Raw genomic sequence first — 25063 nt, forward strand, 5'->3', positions numbered from 1 at the left:
ATTGAAATAATATTGATTAAAAAGAAACGGGCTTTTGTAATTTAACAACCCAATCTCAAGTAGTATGAGGGCTTAAGGTGTTAATGTCTTTAATAAATGATCTAATCAGATTTATAAAATACCTACTCAAAGCAGAAAGTAAAGTTTTAAGAAGAAAATGAAAAAACTTCCCTAAACACTGTACATATTCTTGGAGTATTCTTTCAAACATATTTTTTCCTTTTTAATTGAGATCATAAATAACATTCAGGTTTTACATATTGCCGAAATGTTAAAATGTTACAAATCTTCAAATAGACTGTATTTTCATTGTGTGTCATGTTGTTAAGTGTCCTCGACTTGACCATGACTTATAATGATCCTGTGAACAACAAATCTGAACCCTGCCCTGTCCCGCACCATCTTCACAATCTGGGCCATGCTCAAGCCCATTGCTACACTGTGTTAATCCATCCATCTCCTTGAGGGTCTTCCTCTCTTCCTCTGACTACCTTCCCAAGTATACCTATTTCCAAGGACTGTCCCTTCCTGAAAGCATGCCCAAAGGATGTGAGACTAAGTTTCACTATTCTTGCCTCTAAGGAGCACTCTGCTTGCACTTTCCCCAAGACAGACTGATTTGTTCTTTCGGCCGTCCTTGGGATCCAAAACTCTTCACTAACATTACAATTCAAAGGTATCAATTCTTCTTTGGTCTTCCTTATTCATTAACTTTCAGATGCAAAGGAAGAAAATGAAAACACCATGTCTTACATGGTTGTTGTTAAGTGCCATCGAGTATGACCCTGTGAACAACAAATCTAAACTCTGTCCTATCTTGTGCCATCCTCATCATCTGACATACTCAAGCTCACTGCAGCACTGTGCTGATCCATCTGGCTGAGGGTCTTCCTCTTTCGCCAACTCTCCATGTTTCCAAACATGATGTCCCTGTCCAAGGAATAGCCTCTTCAAACAACACGACCAAAATATGTTGTCCAAAATCTTGGCGAAGGTTAGGTATGCTTTAGTGCTTTAGTCTTTACACGGATATGTTCACTCTTGGAGAGGTCTCTGACAGCAGATTTTCCCAATCCAGCATATCTTTTAATTTCTTGACTGTTATTACCATGGGTAATGTGGATCCAAATAAAATAAAATTGTTGACAACTTCAGTCTTTTCTCCATCTATCATGATGTTGTCTACTTGTCCCATGGTAAGGAATTTTTTTTCCTTTATTTTGTTCTCTTGATATTGAGATATAATCCATATTAAACGTCATAGTCCTTGATCTTCTTTGGTAAGTGCTTCAAGTTGTCTTCACTTTCTGCAAGCAAGGTTCTTTCATTTGCATAACACAAGTCAATCAAGAGTCTTCCTCCAATCCTGATCACACATTCATCTCCATATAACCTAGCTTCTCAAAGCACTTGCTCAGAATAAAGAGCAAAGAGGTAGGAGAAAGAATATAACCCCAACACCTACTTTTCCAGATTTTAAACCGCAGTGCTTCCTTGTTCTGTTTGGACAGCTGCTTCTAGGTCTATGTACCTAGTTTCTAGTACCTAGTACCTAGGTCTAGTTTCACATGAGCACAATTAAATGTTCTCAGATTCCCATTCTTCTCAAGGTTATCCATAATTTGCATGATCCATACAGCAGCAGCATAGTCAATAAAATACAAGTAAATGTCTTTCTGGTTTCTCTGCTTCCAGCCAAGACAAATCTGACATCAACAATTATTTCTTTCGTACCAAGGCCTCTTCTGAATCCAGCCTGAATTTCTGACAATTCTGGGATTTCTGGAATAATGTTCAGCAAGAACAGTAAAAGGCAAAGCTGAAACACCAACTTTCTCTGTCAAGGAGGCTGGAGGAGTCCCTGAAACTAACCACCCTGAAATAATCTTCAAACCTTAAACTAAAAATATCCCCTGAAGTCTTCCTAAAATAAAACACTAGTTTAGCTTAACTATTAAAGAATGTCTGCTTTGGGCTTACCACTCTTTTAAGAACTATCTATAAGATAATATATAATTCTATGTAGGATCAAACTGACAACAGTTAACACAAAAGACTGGATAGGGCACAGAGGGCAGTAGAGTATATGTTAATGGCAGGAAAACAACATAGAAAATGAGGATGAAAATGGTCACTCAAAGAAAGTAACCAATATTCCTCAATAACACGTACAAACTGTTAAATTAGTGGGGTTTGCTGTGCATTGTCTCAACATCAACAAGATTTAAAAAAAAAAAAAAAAGATAAAGCTGAGGCATTCTTAAAACTAAGTCTCTTCCACAGGTTTTTATTCACTTACTAAGAATGTTTTTCCACTAAATAATAAATCCTCTTTTTGTAAACAGGCATATATTTGTCAAATGGTCAAAGGAAATAAAGCTACTTACCTGAGGGCAGATATCCTTATAGTAACTCTCTGGCGAAAGAGACTGCTGGGGACAAGAAGCCAAAATCCTTGCGATCAAGTCACACTTCTTCCAGTCAGCAGCCGCCACTTCAGCATCACTTCCACCAGCTGCGCCAGCTGTCAGCAACAGATAGAGATGTCAAAAACTCAAAGCAGTTCCCCATATAAAGTTTCATGTGGTCAAGTATTCTTATCATTTAAGGCCCCAAATCCCTTTCTTAAATGCATAATTTTTTTGTTATTTCTATAATTTTCCACACTTTCCTTCAATCCTAGTTTCTGGAAAACAGAATAAAGAGTCATCCGTATTCATTGTCCAGCTCTCAGACACATAGCAGATGACTGAAAAGACCATGATTTGAATCAGACACGTCTCAAGCTAACATCATGGCTCTTAAGTATTTTGGAAAAGTCCCTGAGAGTGGACTTGCCTAGTGTAATATGTCTCTTATCTCCTGATTGCTGGTACCAAGGATGATGATTTTTGATTCAAGCAAGATTAAATCACTGACAGCTTCAATCCTTACTCTATCATGATGTTTTCCGTAGGCTTCACGGTGAGGATCTTTGTTTTCTTATTGAGATGTAACCCTACCAAAGGCTGTAGTTCTTGATGATCTGCACCAAGTGCTTCAAACCTTCCTCACTTTCAACAAGCAAAGTTGTGTCATCTGCATACCAAAGGTTACTTATGAGTCCTTCCCCCTCCTCCTCACAGAGTCCAGCTTCTCAAATAATTTGCTCAGCATATAGACTGAATAGGCAGGGAGAAAGGTTATATCTCTGACACACACCTTTCCTGATTTTAAACCATGCAGTGTTCCCTTGCTCCGTTCGGACAACAGCTTCTTGACTGAGGTACAGATTTTGCATAAGTACAATTAAGTGTTCTGGGATTTCCATACTTTGGATTAGTCATACTTTGTTATGATTCACACAGTCAAATGCCTTTGCATAATCAGTAAGATATAAGTAGATATTTTTCTGGTATTCTCTGCTTTTGGTCAGGATCCACCTGACATCAGCAATGATATCACTGGTGCCATTGCCTCTTCTAAACCCTGCTTGAACTTTTAGTAGTTCCCTGTGAGTGTCCTGTTCTGCTTTTAGATGATCTTTAGCATTATTTTGCTTGATGTAATAATAATGCTATTGTTCTATAACTTCCACATTCTGTTGGATCACCTTTTTTTGGGAATGGAAACAAATATGGATTTCTTCCAATCAGACAAGCAGCTGTCCTCTATATTTTCTGGCATAGACTGGTGAGCACATCAAAGGCTACATCTATTAGCTAAAACAATTGGTATCCCATCAATTCCTGGGGCCTTAATTTTTGTCAATGCTTTCAGTGCAGCTTGAACATCAACCTTCATTACCTCTGACTCAAGTTCATCTGTATTTCCTAAAATTCTTCAGTAGACTAATTCTTTTTAGTGACTCTGTAGTCCTTCTATCTTCTTTTGATGCTTCCTAGATCATTTAAGATTTTGTCCATAGCATCTCTCAGTGTTGGAATTCGAGGCCTGAATTTGTTTTTCAGTTCTTTTAGCTTGAGAAATGCTGAGCAAGTTCTTCCCTTTTTTCCCCTCTGACTTTTAAAGAACTAACTTCTTCAGAAAAAAATTTCATTAGACCCTCCAAATGCAATTTCTTCAGTTTCTACAAAGGAACTAGCAGAGGGTTTTCAGAAGCGGTTAACGGCACGGGGGTAAACTGCCTATCTCTTGCCTACGGAATAGCTGACAGGTTAACGGCACGGGGGTAAACTGCCTATCTCTTGCCTACGGAATAGCTGACATACTTGAACTGTGTGCCTTCTGGCTGGCAGCACCACTCCTTACCACAAGTCCACTAGAGATCCCTACAAAGGTACAGGTAAGCTTTAATCACGTTTAAGGGAAAATGTTAAAAACCAATAATCAATCTTCGATTTTGATGCAAAGGTAAATCAATATAAAAAGAAAAGAAATAGTTTATCTCTTACCCCCTGCTCCTTCCAAAATGCCCCTGACTACTGCCTGGACACCACTGGGTCTCATTAACCTTTCAGAGAGTAGTTGTCCACAAAGCCGCCGAAGCCAAGCTGGGGCCCGAGATCCACACTGTGTCTTCCCATCTGTGCCAGACTACAAAAAAAAAAAAAAAATAAATAAATAAAAGAGAGGGAAAGATAGGAATTATCCTTATCAATGAAATATTTTGTTGTGTAGGTGAAAATTAATTCTATTTTTTAATGCTGAATCACTGAGTCATACTGATAATTAATTGTGTGCTACATGTTGTTGTTATTGTCCTGCTTCCAAGCTTGTTTTAATCTGGAAGCTCCAGCAAACACTGTCCACCATGTGTAATCATTATCGCATTTGACACATCAGTATCACAGTGTTCAGCATCACAGCAACCATGAGTTACCTCTGTAGAGCAATGCACAGACCAGTGCTATACCACTTAGAATGTTTGACAAAAACCAATTTAAACCGGGCCTGAGGGCCGCAGATTAAAATCACCCACCTGGGGCTTGGTAGCATAACTTTCTGTCCACTAGGCCAACGTAGCTTTATATTGTCTTTGTTATTGTTGTTGAGTGCCGTCAAGTTGTAGACGACTCATAGCAACCCTATGAACGAAAGATGTGAGCACTGTTCAAGAGTTCCTGGAGGCAATCCATTTCGAAAATGATGCCACTACTGCTTCCAAGCTTGTTTTTATTGGGAAGCTCCACAAACCACAGCAATCACGAGTACACTCTTATAACATATTTGGCTTATCTGGCAAACTGTGGCCTCATTCAAAAAAGCAGAGTGTGAGGTCAGTCAATTCAATGGGAGGCTTTTTTTTCTGGGCAGAAGAGGAGACTGACTTAAATGGGGAGAGATCTTCATAACCAGCTTCACTAGGTCACTATTCCTAACCTAGAGCTAACTGCTTTCACTCTTAGCCCTTTACTCTTGGCTCCTCTAGATTTATTTGCATGAAAAGCAAATAGATAATTTTCCCCATATCACAAAATTAAGTAATTCTAGATAAATAATTATTTTTTAGGAAAGAAAAAAGAAAGAAATATGTGCCTAGTAAAATATACAGCAGCAGGAGCCTCTGGGAACTCTATGAACTTTGAGAAAGGACAATAGTTATAGAAAGGCTTCAGGTCTTCTGTTCATAGGGTCGCAACGAGTTGTGCTCAACTTGACAGCAATCAACATCAAAATAAATAGGTTTTTCAAACAAAGGAGCTATAAATAGTTACAATAAAAGTTTTGTTTTAATATCTTAACTTAAAATATGCCAACTGAAAAATAAGGTATCCAAAGACTTCTGCCTGATGAGGAAGAAAACTGTTTAAAATAGATATATGATTAGGTATTATTGTCACGACAGGAGTCTAGATCAAAGGCTGCATAGTGGAGTGGACTTGGGGGGAGGGATTGTATAACAATGAAAGAATTTTTCTTTTACTTTTTTAAGAAAAGAACGAATTGGGGGCGGAGGGGGGTCAGGGAAAAAAAGTAAAACAATGAATGAATGGAAATCCAAAGTCTGTAAATTTTCATTAAAATTAATAACAATAAAAAATATATATAAAGAAAACAAAAAAGACTTTTGCCAAAAGAATGAATTGTCATATAGCCAAATCCTTGGCTTTAAAAAAAAAGTTTCAGAATAAATGAAATATATTTTAAATAAAATTACCATTAGCCTTCTAATATGGCCATAATATTACTGGAACGAAATCTATCATTTTATTAAAAGAAAAATCCTTTTAAATTATCCTAAGAATTAGTGTAATTTAATTTTATAAATGCCATTTAATGATCCAGAATATTAAGTACGACTCAAACAGAGACCAGAGTTATCTACTTTCCCCAGAGAATAACACATACCAGATGTTACCACTAATGATTTTAGCCACGAGATACCTGGGGTGGTCCTCCCTGGAGGATCAGTAATTCCCGGACTGCTAATGGTTGATACACTTGATCCAAAATGTCTCTCAAGGCCTTCCTACTTAGGGCTCTTTCTTCTTCATTTAAAACCTGAAAGCAATGTACACTTGGTTTTAGTGGAATGCAAACCATGTAAAACTGTCAAAGAAGGTAATGCTTTGTAATACTGTACAGAGATCCTTGTGCGGGGGAGGGAAGAACGCTTCTATCCTCTCTTGATCTCCCTCTACATGGAAAAAGCTAAACTACTATAACACTCGTTGCCCTCTCTCCACCACCTTATGCACTCCACTTAGGGAAAGAAATGTGATTATGTTATTGGTAAGTTTGGGATATATTCACTATTTTGTGGGTAAGGGCATAGCTTAGCTCTCTCTCTTCTCTGTTGGAAGTAAATGCACATTCTGCTCTGCTCTTCTTTGCTGTAGTTTTACAGAAGCCTATCACCAGCCTTTGAGCTGAGGTGTTTTCCAAAATTCACCATCAACAAGTCATTTCCGACTTATAGTGATCCTGTTGTTGTTGGAACCCACTCAGAGCTGACCTTCTGGCGGGTTTTCAGAGGCAAAGGAGGAGACTGGCCATCCTTCTCCTGTGGATAGTGACCCTAATCACACTTAAACCCAATGAATAATGTATCTGAGTATATTGTTAGGAAGTCTTTTTGTCTCATTATGTAATTTACATCTTCTAACTTTACCTTTGGAGTTACAGAGGTGAAATTTTTTTTTCATCTCTCTTAATCTGTTGTCTTTTCATTGTTTCAAAATTTAGGCAAAGAAAAAGGGCCCTCTAGAGCCCCACAATAATGTTCCCCCTTGATAACTACTAATCTCACAAACAGTCAGGACCCTATTCATTCACAGCACCTTTAGCAGTTCAGCTTCTCAAATGCTTATTAATACAGTGACAAAAAAAAATTAGTACATCTATCAACTCACTGACATCAAGAAGATTCCAACTCAAAGTGATTCTCCATTAGGTTTCCAAGGACGTAAATCTTAACAGGAGATTATTATAATAAATATACTTGAGTGACAACAGCTTAAATAAATAGTGTACAAGAGATGTTCTACAAAATAATAATGAGGGGTAAGTGAAATGGGACTCTCCAGACATGCAAAAGACCAACCCCACTGCCATCAAGTCACCGCTGACTCACAGCAACTCTACAGGACGGATCAGAACACAGTTTCCAAGGCTATAAATTTTATGGAAAGAGACTGCCACATCTTCCTTCTGTGCAGAAAGTAGCCTTAGTTAACAGCCAATTACTTTATCCATTATACCACTTGGGCTGCTTATGCAAAGGACTAGTCAACAAAGGAAAGACTAATCCAACAAATTAAAGCTCTATCTTCCCTAAAAAAGTTTAGGGTGGGTATTGGTATGTAGTAAGACATCTACAACATTCAACTATTCATTTTTTAAAGAACTAGGAATTGTCTTTTATAATAACCACACATAAAATATATATACACATTCACATACAATATACACAGTCACATATACATATTCAAGGTGCCTTTACCTCTTCCATAGATTTTGATGGTTTTCTTTTCACTGGACAGAATCCCAGTTGGCACAATCCTGCTGCAATATCCCCAAAATGACGACAGAAAATCATGCTCCCGAGAGACGCGTGCTGAGCAACATTCAGGAGGATCCTGCAGCTGGCGAACAGTCTCTGTGTCACGCTGGGGGCAGCAGCAGGACATACCACATCTTGAACAACAGCACCAAAATCAGTCCTGAATTTCAAAGGCACTCCGACACCAGGCATGAGATAAGGGCAGACCCCTAAGGTGACCACGAACTGCAAAGCTGACTGAACAGTCTTCTGCTGTGATATACTGAGCGTGTCAGGGCTCAGGGCAGGAGCAACCTCTGGAGTCCTAGGGTTGGGTTTTCCTGGACTGAAGTGAGCTGCAAGGTGGAACATGGTTTCTTTTAAGCACAAAAGCAACAACAATGTTTGAGAGACAAAACTCCAAGTGACATCTGTAGAGTTTTGTGGACACTCTGCCTTATTAGCAATTTCATCTCTCAGAAGTTTCAATTTCGTCCAATGAGGATCCTTCAGAAACTTGTCCTCCAAAGCAGACAGGTTGGATTTTAAGGTTGCCAACAAAACATCATGTTTTGTGATCTGTAGTGAACTTGAGCCTGACCCTTTGGAAGGGAAAAAAAAAAGATAGTTATATACATAAAAAAGAAAACTTTATTTCTTTCTGTGTGGATGCCTGCCCACTCCAGGTCATCCTTTGAGGCCCCTCGCTCAAAATTTACTGCTTCTAAGAAGACATTATGCCAATCCAGCCTTGGCAGAATTCAAGACCAACTTTCCTACCGTGCCCCAGTATTTTAGATGTAATTGGAACTGTACTTAACACATGATGTGCCCTTTATTTTGTTCCTATTTCTATTCCACCACATCTCTTGATGGCAGAGTCCATGTCTCAATCATCTCCCAGGATTTATTGTAGCCAGAAATTTTGAAACTGAACCCTTAACGCAGAAAAGCCATTCAGCTGAACTGATAAAGGCGCTGGTGATATAGCACTGGACAAAACAAAGTCTCTTCTCTCACAGAATTTATATTTTAGTCAGGAAGATCACAAATTATGAATATAACAGTTCAAAGGTACTTAATTTCATTATTTTCTTCCAAAAGAGCTGTTTTCCTAACATTGTCTAAAATGGTCTTTTCTGCCCTCTACTGGTGACGGAGCCCATACACAGTCTCAACAACAATTGACATAACAGACCACTCTCCTTGAAATGCCCTTCTTTCCTAGCTTCTGGGACACTCATTTTCCTAGTTTTTCTCCTACCTTAATGTCTATTTACCCAGGGTTTACTATGTTGGTTTCTTTTCCTCTGGAACATATCTAAATGATCCAGGGCTTGGTCTTAGACCCAGCACTCTCCCCTCAGATGATCTCATCAGGGTCATCTATTAACACAGTCAAGCAAATAATGGGCTGGAACATGCTGGAAACCACAAGGATGGTGCAGGATAGTGCAAGTTTCCGACCTGTTGTTCATAGGGTCGTTAAGAGTTGTAGTCGACTGGATGGCACTTAACAATTTACGATAAAGTAACAATTCCCTCATTTGTGACTGACTCAAGGTTATATCAAATTATGGATAACATTAAAAAGAATGAGAATCCAAGAACACTTACTTGGGCTCATGCAAAACCTACACATACACCAAGAAGCAGCTGTCAAAAAAGTATAAGGGAACAGCAAAGTATTTGAGAAGCTAGACTTTATGAAGAAGAATGTGCCAGGATTGGAAGATTCATCAATAACCTGCATTATGCAGATGACACAACTTTGCTTGAAGAACATGAAGACAACCTAAGAAGCACTTATTACAGAGGATCAAAGTCTTAAATATAAGTTACATCTCAATATTAGGAAAACAAAAATTCTCAACACTGGACCATATTTAACATCAGCAAGATGGAGGAAAAAAATAAAGTTGCTAAGGATTTGATCTCCTCTTACTTGGACCCACAATCACCACTCATAGTAGCAGTAGTCAAGAAATCAAGATATGTTGTGTTGGAAAAACATGCGACAAAGATCTCTCTGAAATACTACAGGGCAAGGGTATCAGTTTAAAGACGAGGACACATCTAGTCCAAAGCACAGTATTTTCTATTGTTTCCTAAGCATCTGAAAGTTGGACAATGGATAAGGCTATCAGAAGAAGTGATGCCTTTGAATTGTGGTGTTGGCAAAGAGCTTTGGCTATACCATGAAAAGCCAAAAGAACAAACAAATCTGTCTTGGAGGAAATGCAGCAGGATGTTCCTTAGAAGTAAGGATAGTAAAAGGTTGTGTCACATACTTTGGGCATTTTGTCAAGAGGAACCTGCCCCTGGAAAAAGATATTTTTCTGGGAAATGTGAAGGAACAGAGAGAGAGGAAATTCCTCAACCAGAAGGACTGAAACGGTGATCATAACAATGGGCTCAAGCATGGCAGAAATCATGAGGATGGTGCAGGGCAGCACAAGGTTCAGATCTGTTGTTCACAGGTTGCTATGAGTCATAATTGGCTAAACAACACCTAAAAGCAGTGGTTTATCTATCTTTTTTTTATTTTATTATCTTTTTTTTTTAAATTTTGTGTGCATGTACCGTCAAATCAAATCTGACTGGTACAGGAGGATATTGCGCCTCCTTCTCCGGCAGAGCATCTGGTGGATTCGAACCGTGTTCCTCTGGGATTGCAGTGCAGCTTCTTGCCACTAGGCCACCAGAGCGCCCCTATCTTTTTTTTTAAAACAATAATAATTTATTAAGAGCCTCCCCTCCCCCACCCTCGCCGTATTTAGGGTCACTTTTTCCGCTTGTAGATCTTGTGCGCTAGTCCCAGGAAGATGGCTGGGGGCAGGGGAGCAGCGTACTGCTCGATAAGCCCCATAATGTGGCTGAAACTCTCTTCTTCATACTGCTTGAACACAGCAGGCAGCTCCACTTCCTCATACAGTGCCTTCACCCGGGCCACCTTCTCCGTCTCCTTCTGCCCATAATTGTCCTGCAGGATCTGGCGTTGTTCTGGGGAGGCCCGCTGCAGACACTGGATCACCAGCCAGCTGCATTTGTTGTCCTGGATGTCAGTGCCAATCTTGCCTGTCACACTCGGGTTACCAAAAAGATCAAGGTAATCATCCTGAATCTGAAAGAATTCACCCATCTCTAGCAGAATCTTTTTGGTGTTGGCATGTTCCTTCTCCCCGTCAATGCCTGCCATATACATTGCAGCAGCTACAGGAAGGTAAAAGGAGTAGAAAGCTGTCTTGTACTTGACAATGGATTTGTACCTCTTTTCAGTGAATCTGCTGAGATCCACTTTGACCTGAGGGGCAGTGATGAGGTCCAAGGTCTGTCCGATCTCAGTCTGATAAGAACTCTGCAGGAAGAGCTCCATCAGGTTCAGGTACTAGGGCTGCTCCCAGCAGTAGAGCTTCAGGAGGCGGTAGATACACGATTCCAGCAGCATGGCATCATTGATGGCATCCAGACCTATGCCTGGCTTCTGATACTAGCAGGGCTGCCCGCGTCGGGTAAGGGATGAATCCATGATGTCGTCTAATACAAGGAAGAAGGCTTGGAGCAGTTCCACACACCAGCCCACTGTCAGGGCCCGCTGCAGACTCTCAGCATCCTGCTTCCTGGGCTCCACCAGATCCTGGAACACTGCCAGCACTGTTAAACCTCGGTTGTACTTCCCTCCAATGGCATTGTACTCTAGGACCTTCCTGAGCCAGGTAACAGCATCTCCTATTTCTGGGTGCCCCAGATCATCCTCAATCAGCACCCTGACAATCTGGGAGAAGTGCTGGATGAAATCCTGCTTCTCTTGGGCGTAAGCCTCTGATTTCTGGTCTCCGTTCATTCTGAGGGAGGAGTAGAATGCTCTGTTCTTGGATGCCGGTACTTGCTTGGTCCAGATTGTTGGCGGGATACTCCTCTATTTTATTATCTTTGTGTGAGTGTACCATCAAATCAGATCTGACTGGTACAGATCAGAGCTGACTGGTACAGGAGGAGATTGTCCCTCCTTCCCCGGCAGAGCATCTGGTGGATTTGAACCTTCGCCTCTGGGATTGTAGTTGCAGCTCCTTGCCACTAGGCCACCAGAGCTCCGGTTTATCTATCTTTTAATCCCAGATACATATTTCCAACTACTTAGTATCTCCCACAGGATGGTTTCCTATTGTGGACTAATTTCAACTCATAGTGACTCTAGATAGACAGACTGGGACTGTCCCATAGGGTTTCCCAGGCTATATGTAGTCTTTATGTGAGCAGATTGTCAGGTCTTTTCTCTTATGAAGTGGAGCAGCTGGTGCTTTAGAATTTACTTTCTAAATAGAAGCTGAGTGCTTAACCATTATATCACCAGGGCTCCCTTCTTGGGCATCTCAAATTCAGTATGTACACACCATAATTCTGAAATGCAAAATGATAACTTAATCCGGACATCTCCATCTCCTTTCTTTATCTCCTTAATCTATCAGCAGGCCTTGTCTATTCTGCTTCTAAATTATTTCTCAAATTCATCCCTTCCTCACCATTGCACTATCACTCTTTGTCCAAGACATAACCATCTTTAAACTTCTGCAACAGCCTCTTAACTCATTTCTCTCCTTACACTCTTCCTCCAAAAAAACCCAACTTTCCACACATCAGCCAAAGGAATCCTCTTTAACACTTAAAACAGATTTCTTTTCCATGATGCAAAGCTCTTCACAATCTAGTTTCAGTTGCCTCTCTAGCATAGCTGCAGGCTCAGCAGTTCTCTCTACTGCAGTGGCCTGGATCTCATTTCAGTCCTTCAAAAAAGCCAAATTCCCTCCCAACTCAGGACAACTATCATGTCCACACAGAATGTGTTCTTCGAAGTCTTAACATAGCTGGCTCAATCATAGAGGCCTCGGTGTTTTTTAATAAACACACAAAAGAATGCAAAATAAACGTGTACAGTTCAATGAATTATCAAAAGGAAACTCACATGTAACCACCATCCACAATTAAAAAGAAAATATGGCCATTTCTCTAAGTAGCTCCCTTATTCCTACTTCAATCATCTCCATTCCCTCCACCAAAGGTTAAGTACTAACTTGAATTTTATGGGGAAAAGGTGTTTCCTTTCTTCGGTTTTTTTAAATGGGAAAGGTGTTCTTGAATATCTAAACATGCATTTTTCATCACTATAGCTTTTACTTATTTTTGAACTTTATGTAAATGAATCATACACATCATATTTTTTACATATTTAAAATTTTTTTTATTATTTTGTGTGTGTGTACTGTGAAATTGGACCTGACTGGTACAGGAGATTGTCCCTCCTTGTACAGCAGAGCACCTGGTGGATTTGAACCGTGTACCTCTTGGATTGCAGTGCGGCTTCATGCCATTAGGCCACCAGAGCTCCCTACACCATGTTGGGTTTTTTGTTTTTTTTTTAATTTGTGTGTGTGTGTGTGTGCGCGTGTACCGTCAAATCAGATCTGACTGGTACAGGAGGAGATTGCCCCTCCTTCTCCAGCAGAGCATCTGGTGGATTCGAACCGTACAATCATGTTCTTTTATGTCTGGATTTTTCTGCTTAACATTAGGTTTGTACAATTAGTCCATGTTGTGTGTAACTGTATTTATTTTTCTATTTATTTTCATCGTATAGCATTCCAATGCTTTTACTTATACCAAAGTTTATCTATTTCTCACACAATTTATTTTATCCATTCATTTCCATTATTCCTTATACAGGACTATTACACATAGTCTATTCTACATTCTCATGCAGGTCTCTTGGTGGAAGTGTGCATATATTTTTCATGTGTATAACCTAAGAGTGGAAATACTGGGTTACAGGGTTAACTGAAACTCTCAATTTAAATATTATCTTCTCAGGGTGGCCTTCTGGACCAATCTAGAAGCTATTACCCCTTCTCATTAAACCTGACATAACACACAATTTCTCTTCTCCACAGCACTTAGCACTATCAGCAATTATTTTACCTGTGCGTGTTTTCTTTACGCTCCACTAGCGCTTACACTTCATAACCACGTCTTGTTTGATCAGTGCTTTGCACAGTACATAACACAAAGTGGCACCAAGAGTCCTGAGTCAACTGAAGGGAAGAAGAGACACAGGGGTGGGGGTGATGGCTAAAGGGTGAGAGGTTTTCCTACAGAAGTAATGTCACTGTTCAAAAGTTGACTGTAATGATGACAAATGCACAACTGTATGAATAAACTATAAGTCACTGAACTGTACACTGGGAAACAGGTGAACTGAATCACACCCACGTGAATGAAATCACAGTACAACTGCTGGGAGAAAAAAAATAGGATTGGAGCTAATCTTAAGAAGTAAAGGTTATTGTGCAACAAGAAATGAATGGAAATCCAAGTTTTCTGTAAACTTGCATCAAAATTACAATTAAAAATTATATTAAATAAAGAAGTCAAGGTGTTAAATTAAAAAAGTAAAAGGCACATATATTATTTGCACAAGTGCAAGCAGCTTGGAAAGCGGGCTCTGTCGATCCTAAACTGGGAAAATCCTGTCAATCACTAGCAAAAATAACAGGTGATTGTACACTCACTGGGCTTTTTTTGTTTGTTTTGGGTTTTTTGTTTGGTTTGTGTTTTGGGTTTTGTTTTGTGTTGTTTTTTTTTTCCTTACTGGGCTTTAAACCCTCAATCCGTCCCCCAAGCCCAGCTCCTGGGTCACTGTTTCCTCAGCGCCTTCGGCTGGACTCTGGCATTCTGGACAAATCTCGTGTTCACAATGGACACTGCGCCTTCAAGAGGTGGGAGGCGTCACCCCACGCCTCGTGCGCCCACCGTCGCTGAACCTGCTTCCCGAGGAGCGACCGAGGCGGGTCGGGGACGCGCAAGGCGCAGAGAGCGGGGACCCACAACAGGCAAGCGCTTAAAAAGGTGCTATTTTCAGTATCCAAACGCACCTATCCCCTCCTGGAACCTCGGTTTCCTCGGGCGGAAAATAAAGCTGGTCACATAAAGGCAGAAGCCCCCCCGGGGCGACCCCTGTGACGGAGGTGGTCGGGGAGGCCTGAGGTGAGCGCACTGCGGGAAGCTAGGCAGCCCGGGAAGACTGGCAGCCCCGAGAGACCCCGGTCTAGCCCGGCCGAGATGCGTCCTCACCTCCCGGGCTTAGCAGCAGCTTCAGCGCCTCTAAAATCTGCTCCAGATCGCAGGTCTCCAGAGTTCCGCTGCTCGCGGTCTCTCCCGGGGCCGCCATGACTGGGGTAGAACGCGCCGTTTCCAAGGCCCGTCACGCGCGTCGCAGGCACAACGTCACCGCCATCTTTAATGTGGCGACGAGCGCCCGGCCTGTGGGCGGGGCCTGTTGTCTAGCAACGCCCCCTTTGCATATTTTATCCTGTTCTTCCTACCCCCTTCCACTTACAACTTAAGAAACTCAATTAGTAGCTCTCTTCAAAGGTGGTTGTTTTGTGCCCTCAAGTCAAAACTTGGCCCATAGGTGATCCTTCAGAGGGTTTTCAGAGGCTCTGAACGGCAGTGGAGGAAACTGCTCATCTTTCCTCTGCGGAGCAGGCTGGTGGATTCAAACTGCCTATCTATGAGTTGGTGGCGCAACTCCTTATCACTAGGCCAACAAGCTCCCCAGTATGCAGAGGGAATTTATTGATTTATTGTACGTTCAGGCCCAGCCAATACAAACTGGCATGCAGAATTTCAAAAGTATTGTCATAAAAATTCCTTAATTTTTTTCTTTTTAATAGAAAAAACGAATTCCAGTGGACTACTGGGAACATTTTGATATGTGTGGTTGGATGTTGGGATGTGCCCATGGCATAGAAGGGAACATTCTCTCCCCTGAGATAATTCAAATGGGCAGTTTAAGTACCCTATTTACTTAGCCTTTAGTATATAAGCTCAGGGATTTTCGTTTCTGTGAAAGATTCAAGTAGCCCCCTTCCTCAGTTTGCTTTACCCTTGAATCAATTCCATATAGCAACCTTATAGGACAGAGAACTGCTTGCTCCATAGGGTTTGTGTAATCTTTACAGAAACCATATTTTTCTCTTACATAGTGTGTTGAGTTCAAACTACTAGCCTTTCAGCTACTGGTGCTTAATCACTGCACCAGTGCTGCAAAATACTTTTGCTCTGGATCTCTTTTTTAAAACACAAGTCGAAGGGACAATTACCTGACTCTATTGACCATTTACAGCTAAGTCCATCTGGCAATAGAATAACAAGTCTTCTACAACCTGAGTGGGCACAGCTTCTTTTCTGCAAAGAACCGTATTTTTCAAGATACACAGAAGTTCTGTGTTCATGTAAAATACGTTCCATTGACGAAGTCAGCAACAAGGAGTCCTTTATTAAGGACAGCAGCTGACCAAGCATCAAAGCAGCCTGCCTTGCCTCCGGTTTTTCAACCCAGAACTAATAAGGATAATGCCATTCAAGAACTACCTTTCAATAACGGCTATTTAAAGAATTTAGCCATGTCTGTCAAAGAAGAGATATTTAATGAATAGCAACTACATCTTTCCTCATTGCCATGGTCAGACCATAAAGAAATGTGGTTCAGGAATAGAGCGACCCTGTGGGCGGGAGACCCGGTGGGCGACTGTGAGCCTCGCTCTGGCCTGCACGTCCTCATGCCCTCTGGTGGCCTGAGCCTGTTGTAGCAGTCAGATCCACTCCTCTTGCCTTACAGGCCGCTGTTTGGCTGAAAGTTAAGCCATAAGGATGCATCTAGTCCCAGAGGTCCTGAATCTTGTAACAGACCTGGCCAGTTTTGGGGTTTTTGTGTGGGGGTTTGTTTGTTTTTTTTATTATACTAGTTTATTTTTGTCTTCCTGTCAAACATTCTTCTAGGTGGTATATCACTGGTCTGTGCGTTGCTGTACAGAGGTCACTCGTGGTTGCTGTGATGCTGAAGCCTGTGACAGTGATGTGCCAATCATGGTAATGGGCACCCATGGTGGACAGTGTTGGCTGGAGCTTCCCGACTAAATCAAGCCTGGAAGCAGGAGAGGCATCCACTTCCAAAATGGCTTGCCTCCGGAAATTCTATGTACGAACAGTGCTCAGGCTGTTCTTTCATAGGGTCGCCTACGACTTGACGGCATTAAACAACAACAACAACAGTCCTTTTAAAAGAAATTATTCATGTAACTGCTCAGATTTTCTTCAACACCTTCCAACAGAGAAAAGGTATCTCTACCAGTTTTTCAGCAGTGGCAGTAATGACATTTTAGGCTGGATAAGTCTTTGTCATGGGAACTGTTTTGTGCACTGCAGATGTTTATTTAACATCTCAACTAGATGGTGTTAGGTCTTTGGACTGGATTTAAGGCCAAGGACTCAAGGAAGGGACCAGAGGAAGAAAGGAAGCTAAAGAAGCTTTATTAATGGGTATCCGCAAAAGTGGATTAGGGCAGGTTTTATAGTAAGGGTCTTTAGGGAGGGGAGGGAGGAACATTCCATTGTTGTTTAGCCAGCTGGGTGGTCTTCTAGGGAGGGAAGGGAGAGGCACTCAGATGGTAGGTGAGGCTGTTCACTCCCTTTGTTGACATGTTGACATTCCTTGAATCCTTTGTTCTCCCTTAGACCTTGCCTGGCAGATGCTATTAACAAGACCTAATTGTGGCAACCAAAACTATCTCCTGAAATGACCAAATGTCCTTGAAGAAGGGGCATGAGAACAAGGGATGTTGTTTCGAGCTTTGCTTCTGCCCCTAAGTTCAGCCCGTAGGAGAATTCCACTGCTATAAGGATTGGTTTTACCACATGCCACATGGTTAGGCATACTTAAGAATTCAGTATCCCCTGCGCTGTTTCTAATAGAAAGACGCAAAATTATGGGTAGGTCATTTCTGTGTGTATCATCTTTCACTATGGTGCAATGAAATAAAATAGTCTGACAACATTTTAACAAATTTCTTTAATAAAATTTATAAAAATGCAACTCCAAGAGTTCTCAGCTTGAATTGTGTTCGTTTTGCACCCTTAAAGATATTACAAACATACACACTCAAACAAAAGTATAGTGACACTCTCTATATAGAACTACATTGTTGTTGTTGTTTAATGCCATCGAGTCGTAGACTACATTAGCTAGTTTAAATTGCAAGAAAATCTTCGTGATTACAAAGAACATTATCTTCTTTTAAAAAACAGACAAAATACAATAAAACAATTAAACTCTTTTCCTGCATTTGCCCAAAATAAGGTCCCCATTCCATCCCCACTCACTCTTAACATGCTTCGGGCAGATATTTGTTTTGTAGGCTGCACCTCACTGGAGAAAAAGAAATTGAGGCTTTTTAATATTTTTTGTTTTCTACAGACATTCACACTTAGGAGCAAATGTATCCAGACCAGCCAGCATTTTCTGTAGACACTATCAAAAGCAGGCACTTGGGAATGTTGTGCTTTAGATACAAACTGTATATAAAGATCCTGGAAAAAAACCCATGTCACGATTCCTCGTTCCAGAATTTCACAAAGATAGACCCACCCCCTCAACCATCCTCAGTATCAGTCTATTAAGTTAAACTACCAGATTCCATGCAGAGCTCTGTACCAGTCTCCAAGCTCTCATTCCCTAAGCACCCTCTGCTGTGCACCTAGCTGGCTTCCATATTTGGCTGCAGCACTTTAGGCACTGTTCTAAGTCTCAAAACATAATCATGATTTTGTTTTAGTCAGTAATGAATGTATACTAAAAGTTAAGTGGCACCTGCAAACTCCCCATGTTTTCTGATCAAGGCTCTCTGCTTAGAAGCAGAATGTCCCACAGTGACATTCAGACATTGACATAGCAAACATTCCTACTCAAAACAAGTAAAAGTTTTGAGTTTCAAGTTATGTACTCAAGAGGTTAAACAGAAAAAATAAAGTAGGATGGGGGAGAGCCTGTTTAAGGTCTTAAAAAATATTCATTAACCAGGTGAGATATGGTCAAAGACAGAAGCCTCTTAACCTGAACATGCCCAGCATATATATGCCTAGAGTAGTGCAACAGAAGTCAGAGGGACTCAGAATAGACACTAAGAGTCCTGGTGGTAGTAACATGCTGAACCATCAACCAAATGATCAGCACTTTGAATCCACCAGTTACTCCACAAAATAAAGATGGGCAGTCTACTCCCATAAAAATCAACAGTCAGAAACCGACTGAGGGAGGATTAACAGAAGTCTCAACTGTCAACAGCAGGAAAAAAGAGTGGTTATTAGAACATAAGACACCAGTCAGAGATGGGGGTAAAGCACACACATTAAAATGAAAGTCCCTAAAAAGACCTGTATGTAAAGTGTTGCCACAATCTCATGGCTAGTGCTGTTTTTCTAAATTATTAATAACCGAGGGTTCTAAGACATCATCAGCATGTAAAGAATGATGACAGAAAAAGAGATTCCAGAACCAAGTCAAAACTTTTCTAACAAACACAGATGAGATCAATTAAGTATAAATCACAACTATCCTAATTGTATGATTCATCACAGTCTCTCTTTCCAAAAAGTCATCTTAATTGAAGGGAGCTTAAAAACAGAGATGTAACTTCTGCAAGCCCCATCAGATGGGTGTAGGGATGGATAGCTTGCTAGTCTTAAGACCTCTAGTCGTCTTCACCACCTCCGTACATATCTGCCAGCTTTTTGAATCGATTGCCCCATTCATTCAAGTAGTCATAGTCTTGGTCTTTGTCTGACTCCGAAGAGTTGAGGGAGCTCAGGCTGGCTGCTTCAGAACCACTTCCTTCATAATCAAACACGAGCAGAGAGTCGTAAGGTGGAGCAGTGGGATCACTGTCAGCTGCCTTTAGGTTCTAAAGGGAAACAACAGGAATTTTCAGTTAAAGGAATGACCTTTAAGCATTAAAGTCATGTGTCACTAAAGATGACTTGATGTCCTCAAGTCCAAGTCACACAGTAATTCAAACCAACTTTGTGAAATATCGTATAATTAATACCAACATGGTAGACACGATAGGTGGTGAAAAGAGAAAGTTAGCAGAAAATACATAGAATTTTTCTATCTGTAACAAGACATTAAGGTATGTGTAAACCAAGAGACAGACTTGTGTACTGACCAGTCAAGATGGAGTGCCTACAAATTAAGACCAGGATCCTAGGTCACAAAACAGGATGAATAATAGGTAAAATAATGCTGCTTTGTGTGTGTGTATACATATATATACATATATTTTTTTTTTCAGTGAATATATTATTTTTGTTATCAAGAAATAAAAGCTACTGTCACATATGATGATAGGGGAAATGAATGTGAATGGGAGACTGGATCTGAGTCCAAATATAACTAAAAAGATGGTTTGAACCAGTCTTTCTAGACTCAATTTTCTTTTAGGATACAGTCGCTAGAATAGTGGTACCTGATGCTGTTTGACCATAAGCCAAGTTTATTATCATATATGTAATTTACTAGTATTTACAAAGTTTCTAATATATTCAGTATGGACACCATTTCTCTCTCCTTCAACTGTGATACAAACTTAACATCACGTCCTAACCAGAAGTAAACTGCACAGAGCAAAGGCCCACCAGGAAGCCCAAACTTGATCTACTTGGAATCTCTTTCATTTCATTATATTTACAAAATCTTTTCTTGCAATTTTTTATCTTACCATATGAATATTACAAAGTCACTAAGCTCAACTGAATGTGCCTTAAGTTCTGAAATTAGGATGAGAAACAAAAATAAATTTAACAGTTGAAGATTAGGTGAGATGAAAGCTTTATAAAGGGGGGAAACTAGAGACCTTTTGTTCTCATATTTTATACATAATTGCCGCTTTCTAAAGTGCATCAAACCTTCATGATGACTTTGCTTACTTACTTCATCAATGAAATTTCCAATTTCATCAGGATTGGCAGGACGGGGGCGATACTGGGGTACACTCATGAGGGTTGGTGCCACATCATTACGAGTCACTTCAGGTCGAGCATCCAGTCCCCTGTGCAACTGGCTCAAATCAAAGTCCTTTGGAGAAAAGGTAAAAGTACATCAAGGGGTTTATAAGGGAGTCCCAATCACAATGAGTAGTAGTATACAGTATTTGCCTTACATATTAGGATATTTGGGTAATGGCTTAACTGTCAGTTGTATGATACTTAACAATCATGTACCTATATAATCTGAAACATCAGCTTTAATTTGGAAGCTCCCAGATAGCACTGGAAGAAAATATGAAACACACTGAGTAGCAATTACTGGTACAGATAAACTGGACTGTTATGAACTTTTTATAGGGTGTTACATGGCACATATATCAGCAAATATTCACTCCCTCTCCATCCCTGCCTCTGAGGGAAGAACATATTTCTATCAGCCATATGCTTTGTCGCGTGATTTGCTTTGGCCTTTTGTCTCTTCACTTTAGGCTTAGTCACATGATTTATTTTAGCCAATGGGCTAGTAGGTGATACAACACAAAGGCCTCAAATGCATTTTACATTATCTTGCTAGTACAGAGACTGAGAATTACATCAGAGTGTTCTGGAGCCAATTTGTAATTTAGGATTATCTAGTCTTAACTATCTAGTGTAGACCAGCTGAGATCCAGTCTACCTACAGATGCTTATAGGCTGGCTAAGCTCAATAATGGCCCAACGTAGAAGTCCCCTGAAATCGGAACCAAAACTTTTATTTCCCCATACCCACTAACTTTGTAAAAAGCAAGCACTGGAATTCTAACCAAAGACTCTCATTTAAGGTCACACAGTGCAGCACTTGTCCTTCAGTGTATGACCTGGGTCAAATGCTAGGCTCTGATAGGATCATGGTGGTTCCCATTCTACAAAGCTCACTGGAAAACTCTAGAGCAAAACAAGTTAATATCATCTTTAAAATTGTTGTTAGGTGCCATCAAGTACGACTCATAGCAACCCTATGAACAGAAAATCTAAACCCTATTCTAGTCTGCGCTATCCTTATACTTCTGACACACAAGAAGTACTGCAATGGTCACTGTGTCAATCCACATCGTTGAGGGTCTTCTATTCCTTCCACCAACCTTCTACCGTTCCCAGCATCATGTTCCTCTCCGTGGAATATCCCCTCCTTGAAACTTGCAAGTGTGTGTGAGGCAAAGACTCATTATTCTTGCCTCCAAAGAGCTCTGCAGCTGCACCCTCTCTAAGACATATCCATTTGTTCTCTTGGCTGCCCATGGGATGTTCAGTGCTCTTCTCCAATACCACAGCTCAAAGGTGTCAAAATTCTTTTTCTGTCATCCTATGCACTGTCCAGCTCTCAGATGCATAACAAGTAACTGGAAAAACTATGGCCTGAATCAGATGCACCTTAGTGTGGGAAGTCAAATATCAAATTTAATATTAATAAAAAAAACAAATGCTGTATCAGGATATGAGGGAGGCATAATACAAGCTAGAATTCACCCTGTGCCACTAAGGCATTATTTACAAAAGACTTCCCCATGAAATTTTGTCTTTATATACTACTCCCTTGTGGTTTTCCTTTGTTTACCTTTCTGATGATTCTCAATAAAAACCCAGAAAGGCATAGCATAGGGGCTGCAGTTCTACCAGCTGTTAGCCCCCTGTCTTCACGCTTTCTAGCCTGAACCCTATTTCTGTGTGTCCCTGTCTTTTCCTTTGGTTTTGACAACACCTTAGTCCTCAAAATGACATCATTACTCCTCAATAATTTGGAGAGGTCCCTAACTGCAGATTTTCGCAGTGCAATATGTCTCATTTCCTGATACCAAGAGTGTTTAATTGTGAATCCAAGCAAGATAAAGCTGTTGACAGTTTCAATCTCCTCTCCATCCATCATGCTTGCTGCCTATTGGTCTAAGAATCTTTGTCTTCTTGACACTGAGATGGACTCCAGACTGGAAGCTACATTCCTTGATTTTCTGCAACAAGTGCTTCAAATTCTCCTCACTTTCAGCAAGTAAGCTTGTGTCATCTGCATAGTGCAGGTTATTGATGAGAGTCTCCCTCCTATCCTGATGCCACCCTCCTCCTTCATAGAGTCCAGCTTCTCAGATAATTTGGTCAGCATACAGATTGAATGTTCTTTTTTTTTTTATTTGCTTTAAAATTAGGAAAACATTGAGAGGTCCTAGATATTCAACATTCACTGTAAAACAAATGAGTAGTGTAGGCTCAAGGGCATTTTAGTGGACTACTGGATAGAGTCGCACTGCCAACCCAAAGGTGGGTTGTTCGAACCCACAAGCTGTAAAGAAAGACGGACATTATCTTTCTATATAATTTACAGCTTCTGAATACCCACTGAAGGGTTAGCTATGAGTCCATTTCAACTTGACAACAATGAGTGAGCACATGAGTGAGGATAGGCTCCAGAGACAGAGCAGCTATTCTACTATTCCCTTGCTGTGTGACCCTGAAGAAGTTACTTAACTGTTCTGTGACTCAGTTCACTAATTTGGTTGCAGAACAGTTAAGTGATTGATAAATGTTATCTATTATGATGATGATGGTCAATGGTAATGTCCATTTTTTTCTGCTTTGTTTGTTGTTATGTACTGTCAAGTCAGACATGATCCTAGCTGAACCTGCAGTGGGTTTTCAGAGGCAGTAAACTGCATGGAAGGAGATGGCCCATCTTTCTCCAGTGGAGCAGCTGGCAGATTCGAGTCATGTGTCTTCAAATAGTCAAGTGCAGCTCCTTATCACCAGAGCTCTCCCTCCTTTTTTTTTTAAATAAGACCTTGAAAAAATAATGCATAGGGAACTCAGGTGGCCTAGTGGCAATAAACTGCACTGCAATCCCAGAAACAGGCAGTTTGAATCCACCAGATGCTTTGCTGGAGAAGGCAGGGCAATCTCCTTTTGTATCAGTAAGATCTGATTTGATGGTACACACACACAAATAATAAAAATTTTTAAAAAAATGCATGAGTGACACTTCTAACCTCTTCATCACCATTATCATCACTGCTTTCACATTAGAAGATTTACATTAAGTTTCTTATTACCCACCTGGTCTTCTTCTCCACCTCCTTCTTCATCATAGTAATAAACATTGTCCCGAGTATCATCTTCTGGGGTCAGTAACGGCTCCTTGACCACTTTTCTCCTCCGAACAAGCAGCAGGAGCAGCAGAATCAGGACTGGAATGGAAGAAAGAGTACAAGAGAGCGATGAGAGCCACGGGACGGATGCTCACCAGAAGTCGTCAGAGTACACCAAAGCCTCTTTACGCAGCCTCCTTATAATTACACTCACAGTCCTAAAGCTAATACATGCAACACAACATACATTCCTCTTCCCCTAGTACCCCCACCTTCTACAGTTTTTACCAGCACTGATGAGGACAGCATACTAACTCCTTACTATCCCAAATGTAGCCTAAGAACCAGTAATGTCAACATCATCTGGGAGCTGGTTAGAAATGCTGAAGTCTGTGACCCTACATCAGACCAAATGGATCAGAATGCCCCTTTTACCCAAAGCATGGGGAGTTTGGGTACATATGCAGACTATGCTGAGCAATAAAAGACCAACACAATAGAAGACATCTGGGAATTTCCTGTCCACTTCCTAAAACAGGTTGCTATTCTAATCTTGGACCACTTAGACCTCTGAACTGCTTAGTAAGAGAGCCATCAACTTCTATTTAATCTAAGCCATTAAATTCTTATGGGGGATTGTTGACTTAAACCATTTAACCTGTACCCCAACAAATACAAAGGTAAACATCACTGTTAGCTATACTTACTAAGAAAAGCAAGGATTCCTCCAAGAATTCCCAGAATAGCAGGAACTTCCAGTCCTGCTTGTGCAAGGGGCCCACTCCTCCTACAGCTGTTGGTGCCCCCGGTGGCTCCTTCACAGTCACACACAAGGACATCTAAAGTGGTCACCTGGTCTTTGTTCTGGTTATCAGTTAGCTTCAGGTTGATTTTGTAGTCACCCAGCTCTAAATGAATCTTTGGCATCAAAAGGAGGGATTCACGGGCTGGAGAGTTAAAAAAAAAAAAAAAGAAAGGTAGAACCGGGAGAGACAAGATACATCCTAGAATAAGATTATTTGGTATTTGGGTAATAAAAATATCACAAAGGTGAGTAAAGAAAACCAGGCAACTTGAATTTTTGAATAATAAGCAGTACATCACAAAGTCAGATGTCAAGAAACAAGAGACTTCTGGTGGAATCCTTTAAATG

The 25063-nt window shown here is 40.6% G+C and overlaps 2 protein-coding genes and 1 pseudogene across 2 annotated transcripts in view; all 3 read right to left on the reverse strand.

Annotated features, from left to right (window-relative positions):
- Positions 1 to 15149, reverse strand: part of TANGO6 (transport and golgi organization 6 homolog (Drosophila)) — a 185543-nt gene extending 170394 nt beyond the window's left edge. The window contains exons 1-5 of the mRNA XM_006878883.1: positions 15050 to 15149; positions 7886 to 8526; positions 6328 to 6444; positions 4395 to 4536; positions 2388 to 2524 (exon numbers count right to left, since the gene is read on the reverse strand). Of these exons, the coding sequence (XP_006878945.1) occupies positions 2388 to 2524; positions 4395 to 4536; positions 6328 to 6444; positions 7886 to 8526; positions 15050 to 15146 (1134 nt within the window). The 5' untranslated portion in view covers positions 15147 to 15149. The remainder of the gene's footprint in view (positions 1 to 2387; positions 2525 to 4394; positions 4537 to 6327; positions 6445 to 7885; positions 8527 to 15049) is intronic.
- Positions 10707 to 11786, reverse strand: LOC102868274 (annotated as a pseudogene).
- A 4357-nt stretch (positions 15150 to 19506) lies between the features above and the next one.
- Positions 19507 to 25063, reverse strand: part of CDH1 (cadherin 1, type 1, E-cadherin (epithelial)) — a 72850-nt gene continuing 67293 nt past the window's right edge. The window contains exons 13-16 of the mRNA XM_006878663.1: positions 24618 to 24857; positions 23879 to 24009; positions 20745 to 20888; positions 19507 to 19716 (exon numbers count right to left, since the gene is read on the reverse strand). Coding sequence (XP_006878725.1) covers positions 19507 to 19716; positions 20745 to 20888; positions 23879 to 24009; positions 24618 to 24857 — 725 coding nt within the window. The remainder of the gene's footprint in view (positions 19717 to 20744; positions 20889 to 23878; positions 24010 to 24617; positions 24858 to 25063) is intronic.

Source organism: Elephantulus edwardii, unplaced genomic scaffold (assembly GCF_000299155.1).
Source record: "Elephantulus edwardii isolate Elephantulus edwardi_28Jun2011 unplaced genomic scaffold, EleEdw1.0 scaffold00001, whole genome shotgun sequence".
In the NCBI taxonomy this organism is placed as follows: domain Eukaryota; kingdom Metazoa; phylum Chordata; class Mammalia; order Macroscelidea; family Macroscelididae; genus Elephantulus; species Elephantulus edwardii.